General features: G+C 32.9%; 2 protein-coding genes across 2 annotated transcripts in view; one reads left to right on the forward strand and one right to left on the reverse strand.

The window, feature by feature from the left end:
• Window positions 1-23,135, reverse strand: part of LOC114338981 (uncharacterized) — a 61,532-nt gene that overhangs the window by 15,716 nt on the left and 22,681 nt on the right. Inside the window, exons 3-5 of the mRNA XM_050651455.1 lie at window positions 22,975-23,093; window positions 19,485-19,696; window positions 4,347-4,513 (exon numbers count right to left, since the gene is read on the reverse strand). Of these exons, the coding sequence (XP_050507412.1) occupies window positions 4,347-4,513; window positions 19,485-19,696; window positions 22,975-23,093 (498 nt within the window). The remainder of the gene's footprint in view (window positions 1-4,346; window positions 4,514-19,484; window positions 19,697-22,974; window positions 23,094-23,135) is intronic.
• Window positions 1-23,135, forward strand: part of LOC114339361 (lysoplasmalogenase-like protein TMEM86A) — a 155,106-nt gene that overhangs the window by 3,741 nt on the left and 128,230 nt on the right. The window lies entirely within an intron of this gene.

The following is a 23,135-nucleotide window of genomic DNA, read 5'->3' on the forward strand; positions in this document are numbered from 1 at the left end:
TCGCTAAAATACTTACTTTTTGAGTTATCTCCGAAAAACCGCGCAAAAACATTTTTTTTTGTTAAAAATGAACACATTCACTCGCAAATAGCTCAAAAAGTATGGACTTAGTAAAAAAACTCTATAGAACAAAAGTTACTTAGAATTAGTCATTTTATCCAATTCCGGACTTACTTTGAACGTATATTTTTTCACCCCCGAGAAAGAATTTTTCATCCCGTATTATCCAATTTTTATAAAATGGAGGGGATGTAGAATTGTAAACTTTTTCTTATATAATAATAGACAATTTCAACTACCTATTGCCAAATTTTCATCCTTCCTTTATTTTTTTTTTGAGGTTTTCGTAAAATTTTGCGTTCCCTGATCGGGCTAGTATTCTTTTTTCTTGAAGTATTTTGTTTAACAATATCTGTAGGGTCTTTCTAACTAAGTTTCCTCCGTTTTTCAACATTTCCACTGTTACCCCATCTTGTGTCTTGTGACCGGGTGTTTTATTGTTCTTCATTTCTCGAAGGGCATTTTTTATTTGACTTCTGCTAATTTTGGGTTACAGCTCAGAATTTACATTTAGAATTTTGGTTGTTTGTAAGTTTTTCTTGTATGTTTTCTGGTGTTCTTATCTTAGCTACATACCAGTGGGGGCCTGTTCAGAGGAGGCAAGGGAGGCTTAGCCTCCCCATAAATTTTTTACACATGCTACACTGTTTTGTTTACTTTGCTATTTTGCTTCGCGTTAGAGATATCGGAAAAAGTTATTTGAACAAGTTATTCCAAATAATATTCTAACCCCACATGCCAAATTTCATCACAAAATTCGCACTTTTAGTTTTTTCATTATTTGTAATCAGGATACTAAAATCGCAGAGAAGGCTGCTGGCCGGAAAATCTCACTTACTAAATCGCTTAACGCACACGCTGCCCGGAGATTGGGCAAGGGCGGCTAATAGGCCAGCAGCCTCCTCTGCGATTTTAGGATCCTGACTGCAAATAATGAAAAAACTATAAGTGCGAATTTTGTGATGAAATTTGGTATGTGGGATTATAATAATATTTGAAACAACTTGTTCAAATAACTTTTTCCGATATCTGTAATGCAAAGCAAAATATCGGTAATTTACTGTGTTTTTGGATTCGCAGTAGGCCGCTTTTAGAATTAAAAAAATTCAGTTGAGTATCTTAAAAAATGTGAACCGTCAACCTGTATGGACTGCAAAACTTCAAATCTGTATTTATTTTGATATGCATATCTACTTACAGAGATAGAATTGTTAACAAATAAACGACACAAAATTTGGTAATACACTTTTACAATTAGACTAACTATTTTTAAAATGATATGATATTATGAAATTGTGAATTATGATGATATTATAAAATGTAAATAAAAAATGGTCAAAAAAATGGACCCTTAAATTAGATTTTTTTGGCGGATTTTTTTTTGCTAGTGCAATGTCTAGATATTTTACAGTTAGGTATAGCCTCCCTATTGTAAAAATCACGAGCCGCCACTGCTTCATACAGATGTTTATAGTATTTTTCAATTCTCTGAATCATCTTTTCTTTATCCATTTGCAATTATTTACAACCATTCCCATGTACAACATCCTAATCGCCATTCCTCCTTGTGATATATTATGTCTTCTTCATTGAGGTCTCTTTCTTCCATTATTGTTTTTATTTGTCCCCTCCACTCTAATCTAGGACTTAAATATTAGAAGCAGTCGACAAGCGTTCATTGAAGGTCTCTCTACAGGTACAGGTCTAAAAGTACTATCTGGTAAAGGCCGACGTCTAATAACACATTTTGGTAGTGAACATGGTTTTCTTCCTGGCGGACTCCCAATTTTTGAATCCAAAAATCGGGAGATTATCACTAGGACATGGATGCTGAGAAATTTGAAACCTGGTTTTCATTTAGACTGAAAAATTTATCCTGGCTCAATAATCATTTTAAATAATGCTTCTACCATAGTCGTCAAATAGAAAATATTTCACAAGTTACCGAAGAGGAGATCTGAGTGAATTGATAACTAGGAAAGATATTTTGTGTGACCAGTCTATGGTTAAGCCGGAGTTACTAAATTGGCATTGCACGACAGCATAAACAAAAATAACAGAAATACGATGTTGATGAAATGGCTCGTAACCATGGGGTTTTTGGTCACCAATTAATACCATACCATTGTGAGCTTAATCATATTATTGAGTTAATCTGTGGACAAGTAAAAATAGGTAGTAGTCGAAATACTATCTTTAAGTTATGTGATGTAAAAGTGCTCTTCCACGAATCCATTAATGACGTTATCCCAGAAAACTGGCTAAAGTGCATCTTTCATACGCAGAAAGAAGAAGAAAAGATGTAAAATTTAGATATACAGGCAGATATCATTATGGAACCGATTGTCGTTTAACTTGATGCAGATAGCGATGACTCAGACATTCCTGATTTTGAGTAAACATAAGTTATGTAAAAGTGATTAGTGTTTCAGTTTGAAAAGTATTTTCGTGAGTTTTCACGATTTTCACGTTTTTAGAACTTAAGACGAAATTTGATGGTGTTAGTATTGATATCTTTGAAAGCACACATCTATTATGTGAACTTTATGGAGAATTTTATTTCGATTCTTTTATATTTGAAACAGAAAATGAGAATAGAGAATTCATTTACTTGGAACAAAGTACAAATATAAAATTTTTTAAAATATTTTTGAAATATATATTTACAAAATTAAATAATAATGTTGAATGTTTCGCAAATGCGAGTTCACTGTGAATGAGATAAAAGAGAGACGTACTCGCAATCAGTTATTTTATTATTTTGACCGCTGGTTTCACAGTATAATAATCAAACCACCATCATAGTACATACAGGGTGTCCAGAAACTCTACCAACAAAGGAAGACAGGAGATTCTTCAGATAATTTAAAGACAATTTAGCTCAATTCACCTAGTCCGAAAATGCTTCCTAATTAGGGAGCTAGAGCTCTTTGAAAATAGCGTCTTGTAATTAGTTTTTCTTAAAGACCTCCAAAACGCTTCAATTTAGAAAAACGAAAATCGGTGCGTATATTTATCTTCCAGAGATAAATCGATTCCATCTATTATTGCGAATTTCTAATACCGATCATAGGCGTCCGTTTTGGATAGGGCAACGGATATTTTATCACATAACTTTTTTGTATTTAATTTTTAAGCATTTTTGACACTGGATTATTAAATTGTGAGGTATTCTAGTACTAAGAGGTACTCTTGCTTTAAGTGGGTAGGACACACGGTTCTCTAGAAAAAGCGATTTGAAAATTTTTCGTTTTTTTAATTTGAAAAAAAATTTAAAAATTTTTTCAAAAAAAAACTGTGTATTTTACCAACTTAAAGCAAGAGTAACTTTTAGTAGATACTAAAATACCTCATAACTTAATAATCTAGAGTCAAAAATGCTTAAAAATTAAGACAAAAATGTTATACGATAAAATAACCGTTGACCTACCCAAAACGGACGCATATAACCCGTACTAGAAATTCGCAATTAATGAAATCGATTCATCTCTGAAATATAAATAAACATACCAGTTTTCGGATTTCTAAATAGTTTTTTTTTATTTTGGTGTATCCTATCGACTTAAAACAAGAGTACCTTTTAATTGTATGATACTTCACAATTTAATAATCCAGAGTAAAAAATGCTTAAAAATTAAAGATAAAAAAGTTATGCGATAAAATAACTGTTGCTCTACCCAAAACGGACGCCTATGACCGGCACTAGAAATTCGCAATGCATGGAATCGATTTATCTATAGAAAATAAATATGTGTACTAATTTTTGTTTTTCTCAATAGAAGCGTTCTGGAGTTATTTAAGAAAAACTAATTACAAGACGCCATTTTCAAAGAGCTCTCTCTAGCTCCCTTAGGAAGCATTTTCGGACTATGTGAATTGGGTTAATATATCTTAAAATTATCTGAGTAATCTCCTGTCTTCGATTGTCGGTAGAGTTTCTGGACACCCTGTATACTGTTACTGGTACCTGATGATGCTGTGCAAATTATAGACAGCGAAACCGGTCAATAAATACAATAAATGATTGCGAGTATGTCTCTATTTTATTTCATTTAAATATTTTTATTAAATTTAATTTAAATATTAATCCAAAAACCTCGACTTCTATGATCTTACACACATCCTTCCTCTCTCCTCTGTAACTGTCCATACTTTAAAAAATTGTCACTCCGTACAATTTACAGATCTGGCTGTTGGTTATGTTTTCTTTGTCCTGGAAAACCGGTCCAACTGCTACGATTTTTTGAATGATATAATTTACTTACTATTAAAAATTAAATACTCACTAAAATATTATATCCTGAATTATCTAGTGCTACCATTTTACCCTGGATCCCGTACATCAACGCTCTTAAAGTTTTTAGATGGATAAGCTTAATACAATTGTCTTCGTTATTTTGAAGAATGTGTAATAATATTGAAATGAATCCAAATTCTACCAACGTATCAGCAGCTAAAAATTAATAAAAAATAAAATGAAAATGAAAGACAGTTAATATTTCATTCCGTTTCAGAGTCAACCACCATCCTCTTACGTAGGTACGTTTCAACTTTTTTGGGTTATTTAGAGAGGCCTGTGATCTGCACTTAATCGTAACGAAAAACAAACGTCTTACTAAGCAAAATTGTATGAAATAATTTATATATTACTAAAAAATACTTTTTGCCTTATCCCTACGCGGGGTCGGCTTCCCCAATTACATTTCTCCACACAATTCTATCTTGGGTCATATCAATATTATATGCTATTGATTATAAAAAAAAAATCAAAAATGAATAACCATTTTCAATTTCGTTGCAAAACGAAAATACAGCCGAACCATATTCCAGTCCAATCAGAGAGTGCTGCAAGCACCTCTACCGGTTTCGAAACTTATTAGTCTCTCATCAGGAGGCACATATGCTGCTCTCCCTGATCCAACCAAAACAAACCCCAGCGTACAGTCCCGAATTGCAACGAATGAAATGGCATAGATGCCCTAGCGGCAACTGCTAGCAAAAGACTAAGTTTTCACTCTAATGGCATATAACATATCCCACCAGAATGAAAACAATGGGAACCTTCTCTGGTTACACCTCCGAGGCTTCTACAATTTGCAAGCCATACGGATGCTGAGACTAAGGAAGATGAGGGAATTCTACAATTTACAATTCACGTCACATCTGCTCAGCGCGGTAAAGTTCCAACGAGACTGGTTCCCTTCATACTCCACACAGAGTAAATGTAAATCAAAAATGAATAACCATTTTCAATTTCGTTGCAAAACGAAAATACAGCCGAACCATATTCCAGTCCAATCAGAGAGTGCTGCAAGCACCTCTACCGGTTTCGAAACTTATTAGTCTCTCATCAGGAGGCACATATGCTGCTCTCCCTGATCCAACCAAAACAAACCCCAGCGTGCAGTCCCGAATTGCAACGAATGAAATGGCATAGATGCCCTAGCGGCAACTGCTAGCAAAAGACTAAGTTTTCACTCTAATGGCATATAACATATCCCACCAGAATGAAAACAATGGGAACCTTCTCTGGTTACACCTCCGAGGCTTCTACAATTTGCAAGCCATACGGATGCTGAGACTAAGGAAGATGAGGGAATTCTACAATTTACAATTCACGTCACATCTGCTCAGCGCGGTAAAGTTCCAACGAGACTGGTTCCCTTCATACTCCACACAGAGTAAATGTAAATCAAAAATGAATAACCATTTTCAATTTCGTTGCAAAACGAAAATACAGCCGAACCATATTCCAGTCCAATCAGAGAGTGCTGCAAGCACCTCTACCGGTTTCGAAACTTATTAGTCTCTCATCAGGAGGCACATATGCTGCTCTCCCTGATCCAACCAAAACAAACCCCAGCGTGCAGTCCCGAATTGCAACGAATGAAATGGCATAGATGCCCTAGCGGCAACTGCTAGCAAAAGACTAAGTTTTCACTCTAATGGCATATAACATATCCCACCAGAATGAAAACAATGGGAACCTTCTCTGGTTACACCTCCGAGGCTTCTACAATTTGCAAGCCATACGGATGCTGAGACTAAGGAAGATGAGGGAATTCTACAATTTACAATTCACGTCACATCTGCTCAGCGCGGTAAAGTTCCAACGAGAACTCTTTTGCTAGCAGTTACCGCTAGGGCATCTATGCCATTTCATTCGTTGCAATTCGGGACTGCACGCTGGGGTTTGTTTTGGTTGGATCAGGGAGAGCAGCATATGTGCCTCCTGATGAGAGACTAATAAGTTTCGAAACCGGTAGAGGTGCTTGCAGCACTCTCTGATTGGACTGGAATATGGTTCGGCTGTATTTTCGTTTTGCAACGAAATTGAAAATGGTTATTCATTTTTGATTTACATTTACTCTGTGTGGAGTATGAAGGGAACCAGCCTCGTTGGAACTTTACCGCGCTGAGCAGATGTGACGTGAATTGTAAATTGTAGAATTCCCTCATCTTCCTTAGTCTCAGCATCCGTATGGCTTGCAAATTGTAGAAGCCTCGGAGGTGTAACCAGAGAAGGTTCCCATTGTTTTCATTCTGGTGGGATATGTTATATGCCATTAGAGTGAAAACTTAGTCTTTTGCTATTGATTATGTTCAAAATAAGAGAGCTAATAAGAACTACAACGTTAACGGGATTTTATTGTCTCATATGGTCAATGGACCTCTATATTTGAAAAAACCACGGAGTGCTACCATTTAGATAGGTGCGTTTTTGAGAAAGGGATAAATTAGTCCCTAGGCACAGGGTGAATTAGGGTGAGTTCTATGCACTTTTGGTACCAACACGTCTACAAGAAAAATTGTTCCAGGTTAAATTTACTATCGAAATATCACATTATAAAGTCAAAAATATTTTTTTTCACAAAAATATATTCAAAAGAAAAGCAAGAAATAAACACGAAAGAAAGCCATTTTGTTTTTTGCCCCATAACTTTTTTCCACGGGGATATAGGTATAGGCATTCCTTCAGCGAAAAATAATTTCCATCCTTCCTCTTTAAAACGAAGTTTGGGAAATGTCTCTAGGATTTAGAATTTCCGAAATAGGATTTTTCAAAGTTTGCCGCTAACAGCATTTTTGGCCCATTTTCCCCATTTTTTCCCAAACATTGTTCTGTAACTTTTTTCTACTTTCTAGGTATATCCAATGGTACATTTAGTAGAAAAAGAAGTCAATTACCTTTAAAATGGTCTATTGTATAAGGTTATACGGACCTTTTTAAGCAAGTTACGCTTTTTCAAGGTTTTATACTTTTTATGATTTTTGATATTTTTATAATGATGATTATTTTTTAAATTTCTCATTATTACTTTTTTCTATTTCTAATAGGGGAGTGCATTTAGATTTTCACTTCGGAAAAAATCAAACAAGATAAAACTTTTTGTAATTTCATTAAGAAATGTTTAATAAACAACATATCAAAAAGTTCTACTCGAGAAGTGGGTGCTTCATTTTTTATTAAACAAATGAACAGCGAAGTTAGATGTTTTTTTAAATAACTCAGAAAATATAATTTTTAGAAAAAAACTGACTTGACCATTAAAAAATTCAGAATATTTTACAAAAAAAACTTTATATAAAGATTTTTCTAAAATTAAATCTCTAGCTTCTGTAATTTTTTATTTATAACGCTAAAGTCACCCTTCTCACACACATTGGAGCACTGTAAACTAGCGTTGGAAGAAGTGCACGGTTGAGTTTTTTTAATGTAATTCTTTAACTAATGGATCAAAAGAATTTTTACAAATTGGACATGAAAGAAGATGAAATAAGCTATCTTATGGTTCTAATAAAAAGAAATAAAATATATGGACATAAGTACGGTGTAGGCGGAAATTGAGCCTTACATGAATTTTGTTTAAAAATGATTTAAAAATGTTTAACTAATACAATTTAAGTTATAAAACTCTCAAATTTGCACAACTTACCTCTCAATTATCTTACTAAACGATGTTTTGTTAAAAAAAAATCTCAAAAATTTAATTCAAATAATACGATGTCTCAAAAATGTAATTTTTGAAAACTTTCTAAGTTTTACAGAATTCCCACCACTTTCAGACGGTATTACTCAAGTTTGAATAAATCTAACACAATTTTTTGATATTTTTTTAAAGCTTAGGATGTAGTCTTTAAAAAACACTGAATTATTTTAGTTTTAAATTGAAATAAACAATTTCTTTTTGAGAAAACTAAGAAAGATATCAAAAATGTAATACAAAAACCGAAAATTACCAGCTGAAAAAATGTATATACAGAGTGATCAAAGCTTTTTTCTGTAAAACTTACCTAAAATACATTTAATAATAAGCTTCAACAATAATAAATGTTCAACAAAAGAATTTTTTTTAGTTCTTATACAGTATGTCTGCGTAACTTGGAACCCATTGATAACTTTTTTAAGATCAGTTTTACGAAAAAAAGTGATTCTTTATAAAATACTCTGCACCGTATATAACATAAGATGCAACTATCAAATATCAAATTTTGTTAATTTTGTACGAGGTATGTCAAAAAATATGAATTTCACTCAGGAGTAAAGTACCTTTATATTTCACAATATCGAAAATTTTTATAAAGAAAAGTTGTTTGGAATTAAAAACTATGTTTCAATATGCAATTATATCCTTCTAATCGAAAATTTGTTTTTTTTTAATATTGTTTCAAATTAATTAATTATACCCAACATCATTAAATTTTCACTAATTATTTATGATAACTGTTTTATTATTAATTTTAGGAAGAAAGTTTTTCGTCATAAATAGCTGTGCATAGTTTAACACTTAATATGCAAATATAAAATATTATATTTTATCAATATTATACGAGGTATGTAAAAAAATTATATTTCTCGCAATAAATATGTACCTTTATAGTTCACAATATTTCGATTAGAAGAGTGTAACTGCATATTGACACATCGTTTTTAATTCTGAACAACTTTCCATAATAACAATTTTCAGTATTATGAAAAATATAGATATTTTACTCCTAACTGAAATTTTTATTTATTGACATATCTTGAACAAAATTGATAAAAATTGATATTTTATGATTGCATTTAAAGTTTGAGAATATGCAGAGCTTTTCACTAAGAATAACTTTTTTATTTATGATCCCATTGCAACAATTTTTTGAAAAGGTAGAAGCACAATTTTCACATCATTACGAGTAAGGCCGAATTTAATTAAGAGCGAACGAAACGATTCATATTAAGAACAAAAAAAAATACATATTTTGTTCATCAATAGAAAAATTATTAAGATCACAATTTGTTAACGTTTTAAAGCCGTCGTTTTTGAATATATATATAGTATATAGGTTTATCAAAGCTCTTAAAAATAAATATATTATGTAGAAATAAATACATTTTGTAAAGAAATGATGATTTTACAACTATTTTTAAGTTATCCGCCATTTTGGATCTGCCATTTTATAATTTAAATTATCAAAATTTTTTTCAGGTTCAGCAACCTCCCAAAAATATCCACATATCTATATGTAAACAAACACGTTTTATAAAAAAAAATCGGATTTTACAACTACTTTTTAAGGATTTTTAGGAAAAAATCCGCCATTTTGAATCCGCCATTTTGAAATTGCAAATTGTAATATCAGATTCGGGTTCAGCATAATCAAAACTAAAATAAAAACATTTTTTATCAAAATAAAATATTGAATTCACCCATATTCTTAACATTATTTATACAAAAAAAAATTGTTATTGTTTAAACAGTTAATAAACAATTAGCGACGAAATTTGTGAGTAGAACTTTTTACTTTAACATATTTATAAACCAACAAAAAAAGTTTTAGAAAAATATAACCTTGTTTGATTTTTTCCGAAACATTGTATCTATTCGTTCTAATTGCACTCCCCTATAAAGCTTATTTGATTTACTTTAAAATGGTGTATTGCAAAAAATTCTAGGACTATTTTTAAACAAGATATCCGTAGGATATCCAAGTGTATCCGTAATTTGAGAAAAATTTTATTTTTTTGTATTTTTTTTTTTTTTTTCAATTAGAAGAATATAATTGCATATTGTAACATACTTTTTAATTCCAAATAACTTTTCCTAATAACACTTTTCGATATTGTGAAATATAAAGGTAATTTACTCTTGAGCGAAATTCATAGTTTTCAACATACCTCGTATACTATTGATAAAATTTTCTATCTGATGATTGCATCTTAGGTTTTAGACTCTACAGAGCATTTTATAAACAATAATTTTTTTTCATAAAGTTAATAATAAAAAGTTTTCCATATGGTTCCAACTTAGTGGGAGATATTGCATGTGGATATGTCACATTTTGAAAAAGCATATCTTGTTTAAAAAATAGTCCTAGAATTTTTTACAATATACCACCTTATTTATTAAGCTCAACAGGCCGTGAAGGCCTAGGGCTGAAAGATTTAATTTTTCCTTACAATTACTATTACATATTTATATATAATGCTATATCCTATACTACTATAATATATACAATATTACATTTGTTTGTATAAAACACTTAATACTACACTTAACATTATAGTCTTTCCATACATTTCTTCACCACTTCCTTCCATTGTTTTCTGTCCAAAGCTTTTTCTTTCCAGTTTACAATATTACTTTGTTTTAAGTCTTCATATACGCTGTCCTTCCATCTCCTTCTTGGTCTTCCTATTCTTCTTTTTTGTATTGGCTTACGTAATAGAACCATTTTTGGCATTCTCGCCTTTCCCATTCTTTCTATGTGTCCTAAGTATCGGATTCTCTGTGCTTTGATTGCCGTCGTTATTTTTGGTTCATTATATAGTTCTTCAAGTTCCTTATTATTTCTTCTTCTCCATTGACCGTCTATTTTCACGCCTCCATATATTGCTCGTTGTATTTTCCTCTCCCATCTTTCTAAAAGGTCTATTTCTGATTTTTTAAGCACCCATGTTTCACATGCATATGTAGCTGTAGGTCTGATAACTGTTTTGTAGATTCTTATTTTTGTTTTTCTTGACACATCTTTGGATTTCATTAATGGACGCAATGCTCCATACTTTTTGTTTGCTTTTGCTATTCTTGCTTTTATTTCCCCTTCCCCATGTCCCTTTTCATCTACTTTTACACCCAGGTATGTAAATTCTGAAACTCTTTTAAATGCGCATACATTTTCTCCTTCTATCTCCAATGTGAAATTGTCTTCATTTTCTTTATCTGTTTCTCCCATTATCATGTATTTTGTCTTTTCCTTATTTATGAGAAGACCAAAAGGTTTGGCTTGTTTTATTATATTGCTCATTAATTTTGTTAGCTCTTTCTTACTTGTCGATAATAATGTTAGATCATCTGCGAATGCAATACATTGGTGGCCATTTTTAAAAATCGTTTCCTGTGTATTTATTTTACTTTTCCTGATTATTCCTTCCAGTATTACATTAAAAAGAGTCGTTGATAGTGGGTCTCCTTGTCTTAATCCTTCCTTTGTTTCAAAATTATTTGATTTATGTCCCTTCCATGCTATTTCGTTTGTGGAGTTATCCATAGTCATCTTTACCATCCTGACGATTTTACTTGGTATGCCCATTTCTTTCATTAGTGCGTACATCTGTTGCCGCTTTACCGTATCATAGGCCTGTTTAAAGTCGACGAACAGGACGTATACTGCTATTTTATGTTCGTAGCACGTAGTTTGGATTTCTTTTAACGCAAATATTTGGTCTGTCGTCGACCTATTACTTCTGAATCCTGCCTGATATTCGCCCAATATCTTTTCCGTGTATTGATTCAGCTTTTTTCTTAAGATGTTTGTCAATATTTTGTACACGACTTCTAGCAACGCGATACCTCTATAATTTTCACATCTCATTTTATCACCTTTTTTATGTATGGGGCATATCCTTGCCCTGGTCCATTCTCCTGGCATTCTTTCTGTTTCCCATATACTTTTTATCAGGCTATGTATCTCCTTGTGTAGTCTTTTTCCTCCTGCCTTTATCATTTCCGCCGATATTTCCGTTATTCCTGGGCTTTTATTGTTTTTTAGCCCTCATTTCATTTTCTATTTCTTCCCTCGTAGGTGTTTCTATTACTATATGGTCATCTTCAATTTCCTGGATTGTTCCCCTTTCTTCTTCGTTTTTGTTTAAAAGTTGTGTAAAATAAGTTTGCCAATTTCTCATTATTTCCCCGGGTTCATTTATTAATATTCCTTCCTCATTTTTCATATATGGGTTATGTTTCTGATATCCCCTTTCCATTTTTCTTGTTTCCTGGTAAAAGGATCTTATTTCCTTTTTTTGGAATTTTTCCTCTATCACTTTGAGTTTTTCTTCGTTGTATTTTCTTTTTTTATTTCTGCATGTTCTCTTCATAATTCTCTTCAATTCTCTATATTCTTGTGTGCTAATGTCACTATTATTTCTTAAGTTTTTTATTCTTATTTTTCTAATTTCTTCTGCTATTTTTTGACATTCCTCATCATACCATTCTTTTGCTTTTTGTTTTCTATTACCTTTAATTAATATTTCTTTACTGGTGTTTAAAACTGCTTCTTTTATGCTTTCCCACTTTTCTTCCGGGTCTAGTGTTTCTGGTTCTTCGTTTAGTCTGCTGGTTATTTGTTGTTCGTACTTCTTCTGTGTCATATTATCTTTTAGTATTGCTGTGTTGAATTGTTTTTTGATTTCTTTGTCCCTTTGATTGTCTTTCTTTATATTAGCATTTATTCTATAGGCTGCTCTTACCAAAAAGTGATCTGAGTCACATTCCGCTCCTCTCATACTTTTTATATTTATTATATTATGGGCGTGCTTCTTCTCTATTAATATGTGGTCTATTTGATTTATTGTCCTTTTGTCAGGGGAAATCCACGTTCCTTTATGTATATCTTTTCTGCGTTGGTATGTGCTTTTTATTACCATTTGTCTTTCTGTGGCAAAACCTATAATTCGTTGACCATTATCATTTGATACATCGTGTTTACTGTATTTTCCTGTTATATTTTCATATATATCCTCTTTTCCCACTTTAGCATTGCAGTCTCCCATTACTATTTTGATATCAAATGCTGGTAATCTGTCATATTCTCTCTCTAGTTGCTCATAGTATGCATCTTTGTCTTCTTCGGTGGCGTCTTCTATTGGTGCATGTACATTTATTATGCTTATGTTTCGTTGATTCCCTTTTAACCTGATTGTGCACATTCTATCTGATATCGGCTTGAAATTCATCACTCTGGTTTTCCATCTTTTCTGTATGATAAAGCCTGTTCCTAGCAATCTGTTATTCCCCCCACTTTTAAAAAATACTATATCATCTATTTCTACTATTTCTGTGTCTAATTGTTTTGTTTCTTGTAAAGCTAATATATCTATTTCATATCTTTTTGTTTCTCTAATTAGTTCTTTAAGTTTTCCCGTTTCATAAGTGCATCTTACGTTCCATGTTCCCAAATTAGTTTTCATTTTCTTGTTTTTAATCCCAATCGTCTCCTTGTCCATTGCCGTTGTTGCTACCGTTTCATTTACGTCGTTTAGTTTTTTTGGTTTCTGTTTTGGTTTTCTATTTTTAAGAGTTGTTGCTGATGTTTATTCCATGTCCATACCTCCTCATTTATTTTTATTTTTTGAAATCCTACCTTGACGTTTTTTCCTTCCAATTTAGCCTCTTTTGCCTTCGTTCTGATTTTACCCTGTATCATCCGTTCATTTTTGTCCATGTCGTCATTAATATATGTTTCTTTTCCCTTTATGTCTCTCAATTTGCCTTTATTTTTCATAATTTCTTCTTTGTCCGTTGCATTTTCGAGCTCAATCAAGCAGGATTTACTTCCAATTTTTCTTGCGCTTTTTATTTTTGTCTCAACTTTTAGTGCATTGCATAAAAAATCTTGGACGTTATCTTTTGTTATGTTTTGATCGTAGGTATCCATATCTACTCCCTGCAGTATTATATTTTTTTGTCTTTTGTCCTTTTCCATTCTGTCTATTTTATTTTCCAATTCTTCCACTTTTTGTTGGGTTTCTCTGTTTTCCTGTTTCAGCTTTTCATTTTCTTGTCTGAGTTCCTTCATTTCCGCTCTGTACTCTTTTTGCTCTTCTCTTAGTTCCCTTATTTCCATTGTGATAATATTTAGGCTCTCCAATATTTTTTCTAGTTGCCTATCATTCCCAGGCGACCGATGTACTTTTTTACTTCTGCTATCGTCTGCCTCATCTTCCGATTCATCTCCTCTTTTTCTTGTCTTTTCATCCACACTATACTCGTTCTCAGCCATTTTGTACGTAGCGTTAACTGGGCACACCCGTTTCAACCACGAGGAGGTATGCCCAATTATCCACGCACCAAAATTGCTTTTGTTTTTCGGCAGGTGTTTCTATTTTTTTTAAATCCGGCAACACCGCTTGAAATTTGACCAGCGTTTGCCAGTGTTTATAAGCTTATCTGTTAGCTGTTAACCTCACTTTTATTTGTCCGTTTAGTATTTTATACTATTTTTTACCGTTTTTACTTATATTATTCTTGCATTAGGTAGGGCACAGTTTATACCTTACCTTTTTCACTCACTCAGCATTCAATGTTCGCTGCACCACGCGAAAATCGGGTAAAATGCAGGCGAAAATTAAAACACTTTGTTTTCTATCTAATGCCACGTTGCCACCCCAAAAATATATACCACCTTAAAGTAAAGAAAATAAGCGTTATTTTTTATAATGAGAAATTTCAAAATAGTCGTAAAATATATCAAAAATCATTAAAAGTATAAAACTTTGGGCAACCATACCTTGCTTAAAAGTAGCCATGCATCCTTCTACAGTAGACCTTTTTAAAGGTAATTGACTTTTCTTCTTAATAAGTGTAACATTGCATATACCCAGGGGCGTAACAGAGGCCCCCGCAGCGTGAAGCTTGCGGGGGGGCCCCGATCGAGCAGGGGCCCCATCTTGTCGTCTGATATTATGTAAAAATCTGTTATAGGTATATGATTTTACTTTGTGGGTTTAAATTTAAAAACGTAAAGTTCTAAATAGGCATATTCGGCAAGTGAATCATCTCATATCTAGAAAAATATTTTCCAGTCTCACTAACTTTTATGGGTGGCGACAATAAACTATAATGCTTTGTACGTGACTATTCAAAGATTTGAGAATTGCAATTTGCCTAATTTTAGAACAATATTTCTAAATCTAGAAATGGGTTTTCTCTTTAATCTTTACCTACGTTTTAGTATTTCGATACGATTATCCAGAGACGTAACAGAGGCGCCTTGCAGGATGAAGCTTACGGGGGGCCCCAATATGTCAAGTGCCCCATCTTGTTGTCTAATATATGTAAAAATGTGTTGTTATATTATTTGCATACATACATTTTTTTAAGAAGTGCAGTATTGAAAATGAAGTTGTCCATCCGAATTAATAAAATTGTAGATATATTCGCTGATAGTAGATAGTGCACGAAGAAAGTTGTTCATCTCATAGAATAATACTTATGTAACCATTTAGTAATCTTTGTTCTATTTTATTATATACCAATAAAGATGAAAAATGTAAGTCGTCATAAACAATGCATGATTACACCAATGCCCAGTAAATGAGAGTTTTGGAGTGAAATTATCAGCGTCGCGACGGACGTATTTGCTTGACAATTAGGCATTCCAAATCACGTGATATAATATGGCTGCTGGATGGCAAAACTGTCATCCATAGGCGTATCCAATTATTAAACCACTTCATATTTAATTTGCTATCACAATTTCACACATTTCGCTACACAATTAACAAAAAAACAAAACCAAACAGGATATTCTTTACAAATTTGTCAATATTTAATGTAAACATTAGATACGCGATGACCACCCCCCTTATCTATGTCTATGGCCATGTCAGTTTAGCCATCCACCGGCCACCACTGACAGTTCATTGGAATCCCTAATTTGGATTTAGGTTCTAGTTACACTCCACTTCAAAGTTGGATTTATGCCGTTGGTTGCTTTTACTTCGGGGGTGACACCCCTCCTTGGGGTGAAAAACATACGTTTAAAATAATCCCGGAAATATATAAATTGACTAATTATAAGCAACTTTTGTTCTATAGAGTTTCTTTTTCTATGTTAATACTTTTCAAGTCATTTGCGAGTGAAAATATTTATTTTTCAACAAAAAAAAAATGTTTTCAGACGGGTTTTTCGTAAATAACTCAAAAAAAGTATTTATCGAATTAAATATTAGATATCGAAGAAATATTTGTAGCAAAAATGTAGCTTATAAGATATAAAAAATGGTGAACTTATTCATGAAGTCTATCGACACAATAAAAGCACAGTTGAAACTCATGAAAAATTATTCTTATTCGTCCACTTCCAAATCGAATATTTCAACCTGAAATAACCAAAACATGAAGCAATTTTCGGGGAAAACTAATTAAAACTTTTTTTAAATGTTTCAAAAAAGCTTTATTTTTATTTTTTTGTAAGTTTCTAGCATCAAAACTATACGAATTACGCTCAAAATAAAGTTGGCCCCTTTTTGTTAAAAAGAATCGTCAAAATCTGCCCCTATTTCGCACCCCAAATAAAATTTATTATAACGCTTTACCATTTACTTTAAATATTTATTGTTTATATGATCTGTAAGTTTGACTGGTTCGAAGTTCTTATTTTTGAAAAAATTTGATTTCATAGTAAAAACAGTTTTTTTATTTTGGAAAATGCCTTTTTTGAAATAACTTAAAAAGTATTAGTGATACGAAAAATCTCAAAGAGTAAAGAAATGTAGGTCATGCTTTTATAAATATTTTGGATTTTTTTTTGTTTTTCTGTAAGACAAAAATTGGTTAAGATATCGCTGTTTAAAATTTGCATATACTCGTGATTAGTGACTCGTTCAAGCCCTTTAACTAGAACCCTTTTAAAAATAAGCACTTTGAATCGGTGAAACTTACAGGTCATATAAAAAAATTAGGTAATTTGTAAGGCGATAATGATTAGTTTTATTTGGGGTACTAAATAGGGGGAGATTTTTACAATTTTTTTTTACCAAAAAATGGGATTAACTGTATTTTTAGCGTAACTGGCTTAGTTTTGATGCTAGAAACTTTTGTAAAAAAGAAAGCTTATTTTAAACACTTTAAAAAAGTTCCGAGTTTCCCTGAAAAGTATTTCATTTTTTGGTTATTTCACGTGGAAATATTCGATTTGGTATTTGACGAATAAGAAAAACTTTTTAAGAGCTACAACTTTTCTTTTACTGAGTCGATAGACTTCATTTTTGTTAACAATATTCTTTTCGATCGAATACTTACTCTTTGAACTATTTGCGAAACATCGACTATAAACGTGGTTTCTTTGTTGAACAATAAACATTTTTACTCATAAATAACTCGAAAAGTTTTGAGTTGATCACTTCGGTGGTGACACTGAAAATTACACGGTATCGTCATATCTTACGTTGATTTACTGGTCTGTAACACATAATTATAGGTATTTGTTACACATGTCGCATTTAGTAATTTTTTTAAAGGGGGCCCCATTTCCTATTCTGCGGGAGGGCCCCGACGGAGTTTGTTACGCCACTGCATATACCTACCTAAAGCTACGTCGAAAAAAGTTACAGAACAATGTTTGAGAAGTAACAAGGAAAATGGGCCAAAATCGCTGTGAGTGGCGAAATTTTAAAAATTATATTTTGAAAACTTTAAATCACAGAGACTTCTACCAAACGTTGTTTTAAAGATGAAGGATGGAAGTTTTTTTCTGTGAAGCAATGCCTATACCTATATCCCCGTGGAAAAAAGTTATGGGACAAAAAATAAAATTGCTATCTCTGGTGTTTTTTTCTTGCTTTTCTTTTAAATATATTTTTGTAAAAAAAAATAATTTTGACTTTAAAATGTGATGATTCGATAGTAAATTTAGTCTGGAACAATTTTCCTGTAGACGTGTCTGTGACTAAAGTGCATAGAACTTACCCTACTTTGTCCTGTGCCTATGGACTAATTCACCCCTTTCTCAAAATCGCACCCCTTTAAATGGTAGCACTCCACGAGCTTTTCATATTTAGAGGTCCATTGACTATATGAAACAATAAAACCCCCTTAACGTTGTAGTTCCTTTCTAAAATACATAATCAATAGCCTATTAATCCCTTTTACCAACATGTCCTGCCTAATCGTCTCCCCCCAGGTCTTCTTTGGTCTTCCTCTCCTACTCCTTTCAGGAATCTGGACATCTCAAACTATGCTCTCTCATTTTGCCATCAATGATGCCACACCTAGACTTCCCCTAATATACTCATTTTTAATTTTATCCTTTTTTGTCACTCCAATCATCCATCTAATAATTCTCATTTCAGCCACATGCATTCCTTGTTCCTTTTTCTTTTTCACTGCCCAACATTCAGTTCCGTATATCATAGCCGGTCTTATGGCTGTTTTATAGAATTTTACCTTCAACTTCATTGGAATTTTTCTGTCACACTACACACCACTCGCTTCCTTCCACTTCATCCATCCAGCCCTAATTCTACTGCATGCATCTCCATCTATTTCTCCTTTACTCTGTAATACCAATACAAAACTATTGCTTTTCACAATCATTTCAGCATCCAAAGATACCATTTTATTTGTAGTAACTCCATATTTAAATGAACATTCCAAATACTCAGTTTTTGTTCTACTAAGTTTAATAAACCTTTTTCTTCCAGAGCTTGTCTCCACGGTACAAGTTTTGTTCTAAGAATCTTTCACTATTTCCTACTAACACGACATCATCAGCATACATTAAGCACCATGTAATGTTACTCTGAAGTTTCGCTGTTACCTTGTCCAAAACTAATGAGAATAAATACGGACTAAGCACCGAGCCTCGGTGCAATCCTACTTTGACATGAAATTTATCAGTCTCTCCCACACCTATCCTAACACTAGTCGTTACTCCCTCATACATATCCCTCACAATCTTTACATATTCACTAGGTACTCCTTTCTTATTGAGTGTCCACCACAGAATCTCTCGAGGAACTCTATCACATGCTTTCTCAAGATCAATGAATACCATATGAGCGTTTGTTTCTTTACTCCTGTATTTTTCCATCAACTGCCTTATAATGAAAATTGCATCTGTTGTTGATCTGCCGTGAATAAAGCCAAATTTATTATCATATTTCGGTCTATTCACGTATCCGTCTATCAATTACTCTAGCATATTTTCATCGTGTGACTAAGCAGTTTTATAGCCCTGTAGTTTGTACATTGTTGTATATCTCCCTTGTTTTTATAGACAGGTACTAGTATACTGCTTCTCCATTTGTCTTCTAATAAAAAATACTTTTACATATTATTAATTGGTAAAGGTGATCCAGGTCTTTTGCAATTAGTCAATAATATGATGAATAATTTTGAGCAGTTATATTAATACACATATAAAACTGTTTTACGTACTCAGCCAAAATTCAGCAATATTTTGTAATACAAGAGCCACTTGAAGTCGAACTTTTTTATTATTATCTTCTGCACATGCCGCAAGATTATGTAAAAGTGTGCTGTTTTTGGCAATTTTCGTCTTTCCATCTGCTAATTTTGCCAGAATTTTTAACGCTCTTGAAGTCCGTTCCCTAACAGCTGGATCTTCGTCCATTAACAAATCAGTCAATCTAAAATAAATAATCGAATTTTTTTATATATAGTTTGATATCGTTAACGTTATGAAAAAATAATGAATTAAGATCAAATAAAACAATAAAAGAACTAATATCTAGGCTAAGCTGGATCATAAACCACTTTTCTCCATTTAAATCTCCAGGAGATGGTGGAATATTTCCTGCTCTGCTACAAAAAGGATTGGACATTTTATTGCCCATCATAACCAAAATCTTTAAGGCTAGAATAGCACTAGGTTATATACCAAAGACTTAGACAACTGTAAGATTAGTGTACATGCGCAAAATAGGACGACAGAACAAAAACCTATAAAAATCCTACAAACCGATCAGTCTTACATCATTTCCATTGGACAATAGAAAAAATTCTGGATATTAAAGGTGGACCCTTGAGGGATCATCCTTTCACGAACCAAATAGGTTATACATACCCTAATAATTAAAGAGAGATATTACTAACTTTAAGTAGATCAACATTTAATGGGAAACATTTCATTGTATTCCTTCACTCAACCGTTCTCTCCAGTACTTTCTATTTTGCAAGTCCCCTTCCTGCAGATTTCTTCTTTCCTTGCTTCAACCACTTCATATCTGAAAGATCGTCGGGGTCTGCCTCTCTTTCTTCTTCCTATCTGTTATTCGGTTTATCCAACGTTTTTGGTGTGCTCTTCTGACATGTCAGTACCAGGTTAATCTCTTCTGTTCTATGTAGTCTATTATATATGAGTTCATTTCCATTCTTTTCTTAGTCTCTATGTTATATTTATGCTATCTCTTCTTGTTACTCTGTAGCTTCTCCTTAGGAATTTGATCTGTGTTGCTCTTATTTTTTTTTATTCTCTTATTTCTTATCTAATTTTCACACCCATAAGTGAGTACTTCACACTTCACACCAATGAACTGTCAACACGGATGGATTGGCCCCGTCCCATTCAAATAGTGAAGCGAGATTGCGGCCAACATACAAGAGAGAGGTCCTAGAGAGAGACAGAGCTTGCCAGGGAAAATTTGACTTTTTCATTGGTTGGATATTATCATAATGACCAGAGTTGATGTGATTTTATAAATCCCCCACTTAGAAACTGTAATTCCCTCAAATTAAGCTCAAATCCCCCAAATTAAAATATTTTCCGCATGTTAATAAATTAGTAGTCAAATGTAGAGAACAGTAAACCAAAATTATACTACTTATCAACAGAGGGCCCTGGAAATAATTCGTAGGTCCTATCTTCTTCGATTATATGAGAGTATAATATACAGTTCTATGTACATTCGCAAATTTAATTTCCCATGACTCCTTAAAATCTTTCATAACTCTCCCCCCAAAAAATCCCCCAACCATTTCTGCTTAGAAAAAATTCCATAGACGCTTTTAAATTACTCCAAAATTGTAGGAAAATACCCCAATCTGGCAACCCTGACTATCACTATCAATTTGTTTGTATACGAAAGATGGCGATTATCTTCCCTCTTTCCCTGGCTATGGCTCTCTCATCCTGGCTGCATTAAATTCGCTTCATGCCCATTCCATTCGTGTTGACACAGTTCATTGCTTCACACCCATAAGTACTTCTTGTCATGGTGTTATACATACTTCTTTTTGTTTTTATATTGATGTTCTTATCTCACAGTGCCGGGTTCAATTTTTTCGTATGCAGTGTCTTGTTTGTCCTAGTCTATTTTTTATATCATCTTCAATTGTTCTTTGTTTGATATTATGAAACCTAAATGCTTATACTTGTCTGTCTCTTTGATTTGTTTGCCTTCGTCTATTTCCGCTGTTTTATTTCTGTATTCTCCGTTGTTATGTAATGAGTTTTCTTTATGGTAGGGGAGCCCAAGCGGGGATTTTTACAGTTACTCGAGCGCGTCAGATTATTACATGGGGAGAAACCTTGTATCCTGAAAATGTACCTCTACCATATATTGGCTCTTAATGCAGGGGAGTACGTTAAGGGGGGGCCGAAAAAAAAGCTGTCCTTAGAAAAACTCAAAATTGTCAGATTAAGATAAGGTAAGTTAAGTACATGCAAAACAGTGTATATTTCAAAAATCTGACGATTTGAGCTGGGCGTAAGGAAATGGGTGAGTCCCAAAGTTTCACAATAAAAAAGCGAGTATTTCGCGAAATAAATGACAGATCGAAAAACTAAAAAATATGTGCTCAATATTTTTCAAAAATCTATCCAATTATACTAAACACGACTTCCCACGGAGAGGGGTGGGGGTTAAATTTAAAATTTTAAATACGAATCCCGCGATATTTCGCGAAATGAACATCAGATCGAAAAACTACAAAATACACTCATTCAATATTTTTGAAAAATCTATCGAATGGTACCAAATACGACCCCCCACGGAGGTGGGAAGGGGAGTTACTTTAAAATCTTAAATAGGAGCCCCAAATTTTTATTGCAGATTTGGATTCTTTACGTAAAAATAAGCAACTTTTATTCGAAACATTTTTTCGAATTATGAACAGATGGCGCTATAATCGGAAAAGACGATTGTTGGAAATGGAAAATTAAATTAAAAAATGGAAAATCCCTACTAAAATGGAAAATTTTGCTTGACTTTTTTTAGTTTTAGGACCTAATATTCATAACCCAATCCCCATAGCGCTCGAGTGACTGCAAATTTAGCATACTTTCCTCCCCTACTATTAGGTTTTTTTTGATCACATTCTTTGTATTGGTCCAGTTTTCTCGTAAAACTGAGCTCATTTTCGTCTTGTGTGTTCATTATTTGGTCGTGAGCAAAACTTAGGGTATATATAGTTATTCCTTTCTTACTGGTATACCCATTCCTTCGAATTTTCTTTTCCATGGTTGCAGGGTTTGTTCCAGGGATATTTTGAACAGGGTACGGGATTTAGAAGAGCCCTGTAGCGGTCCCTTAGTAGTCTTAAATGGACTGCATATTCTATTGCCCGTTTTGATGGCTACTTTGTTATTCTTGTAGAGTACTTTTACTGCTTTTAATTTATTCGTGGAACTTCGACGTCTTCCATTGCTTACAATAGGCAATCTAAATAAGACATTACTGGAGAAAAGAAGAGAGAAGGTTATAAAAATTAGTAAAGTAAATTTCTGTTTTTAATCTGGAGGGTGAAATATCTAATAAAGGGTTCAACTTCAAACTTCAAGATATTTGAGAAAAACTGAAATGTAACAGTTTCAGCAAAAACACTAAATCAAAAAGACGATCTCGCATAAATACAACAAGGAAAGTAAAAAATTAGAAATTATAATTAACCTAGCTTTTATAGGTACCTTTCGTCTACTTGTAATTTAAGCGCTTCATATCCTCTTGTGGAATCTATTACCAATTCTGATATACTTTCCAGGGCAGCTATAACCACTTTTGGATCTTTGTGATGTAGTTCTCGTCTCTAGAAATGTGTTAGTTTAATAATTGCCATTGTACAAAAGTC

Source organism: Diabrotica virgifera, chromosome 5 (genome assembly GCF_917563875.1).
Source record: "Diabrotica virgifera virgifera chromosome 5, PGI_DIABVI_V3a".
In the NCBI taxonomy this organism is placed as follows: Eukaryota; Metazoa; Arthropoda; class Insecta; order Coleoptera; family Chrysomelidae; genus Diabrotica; species Diabrotica virgifera.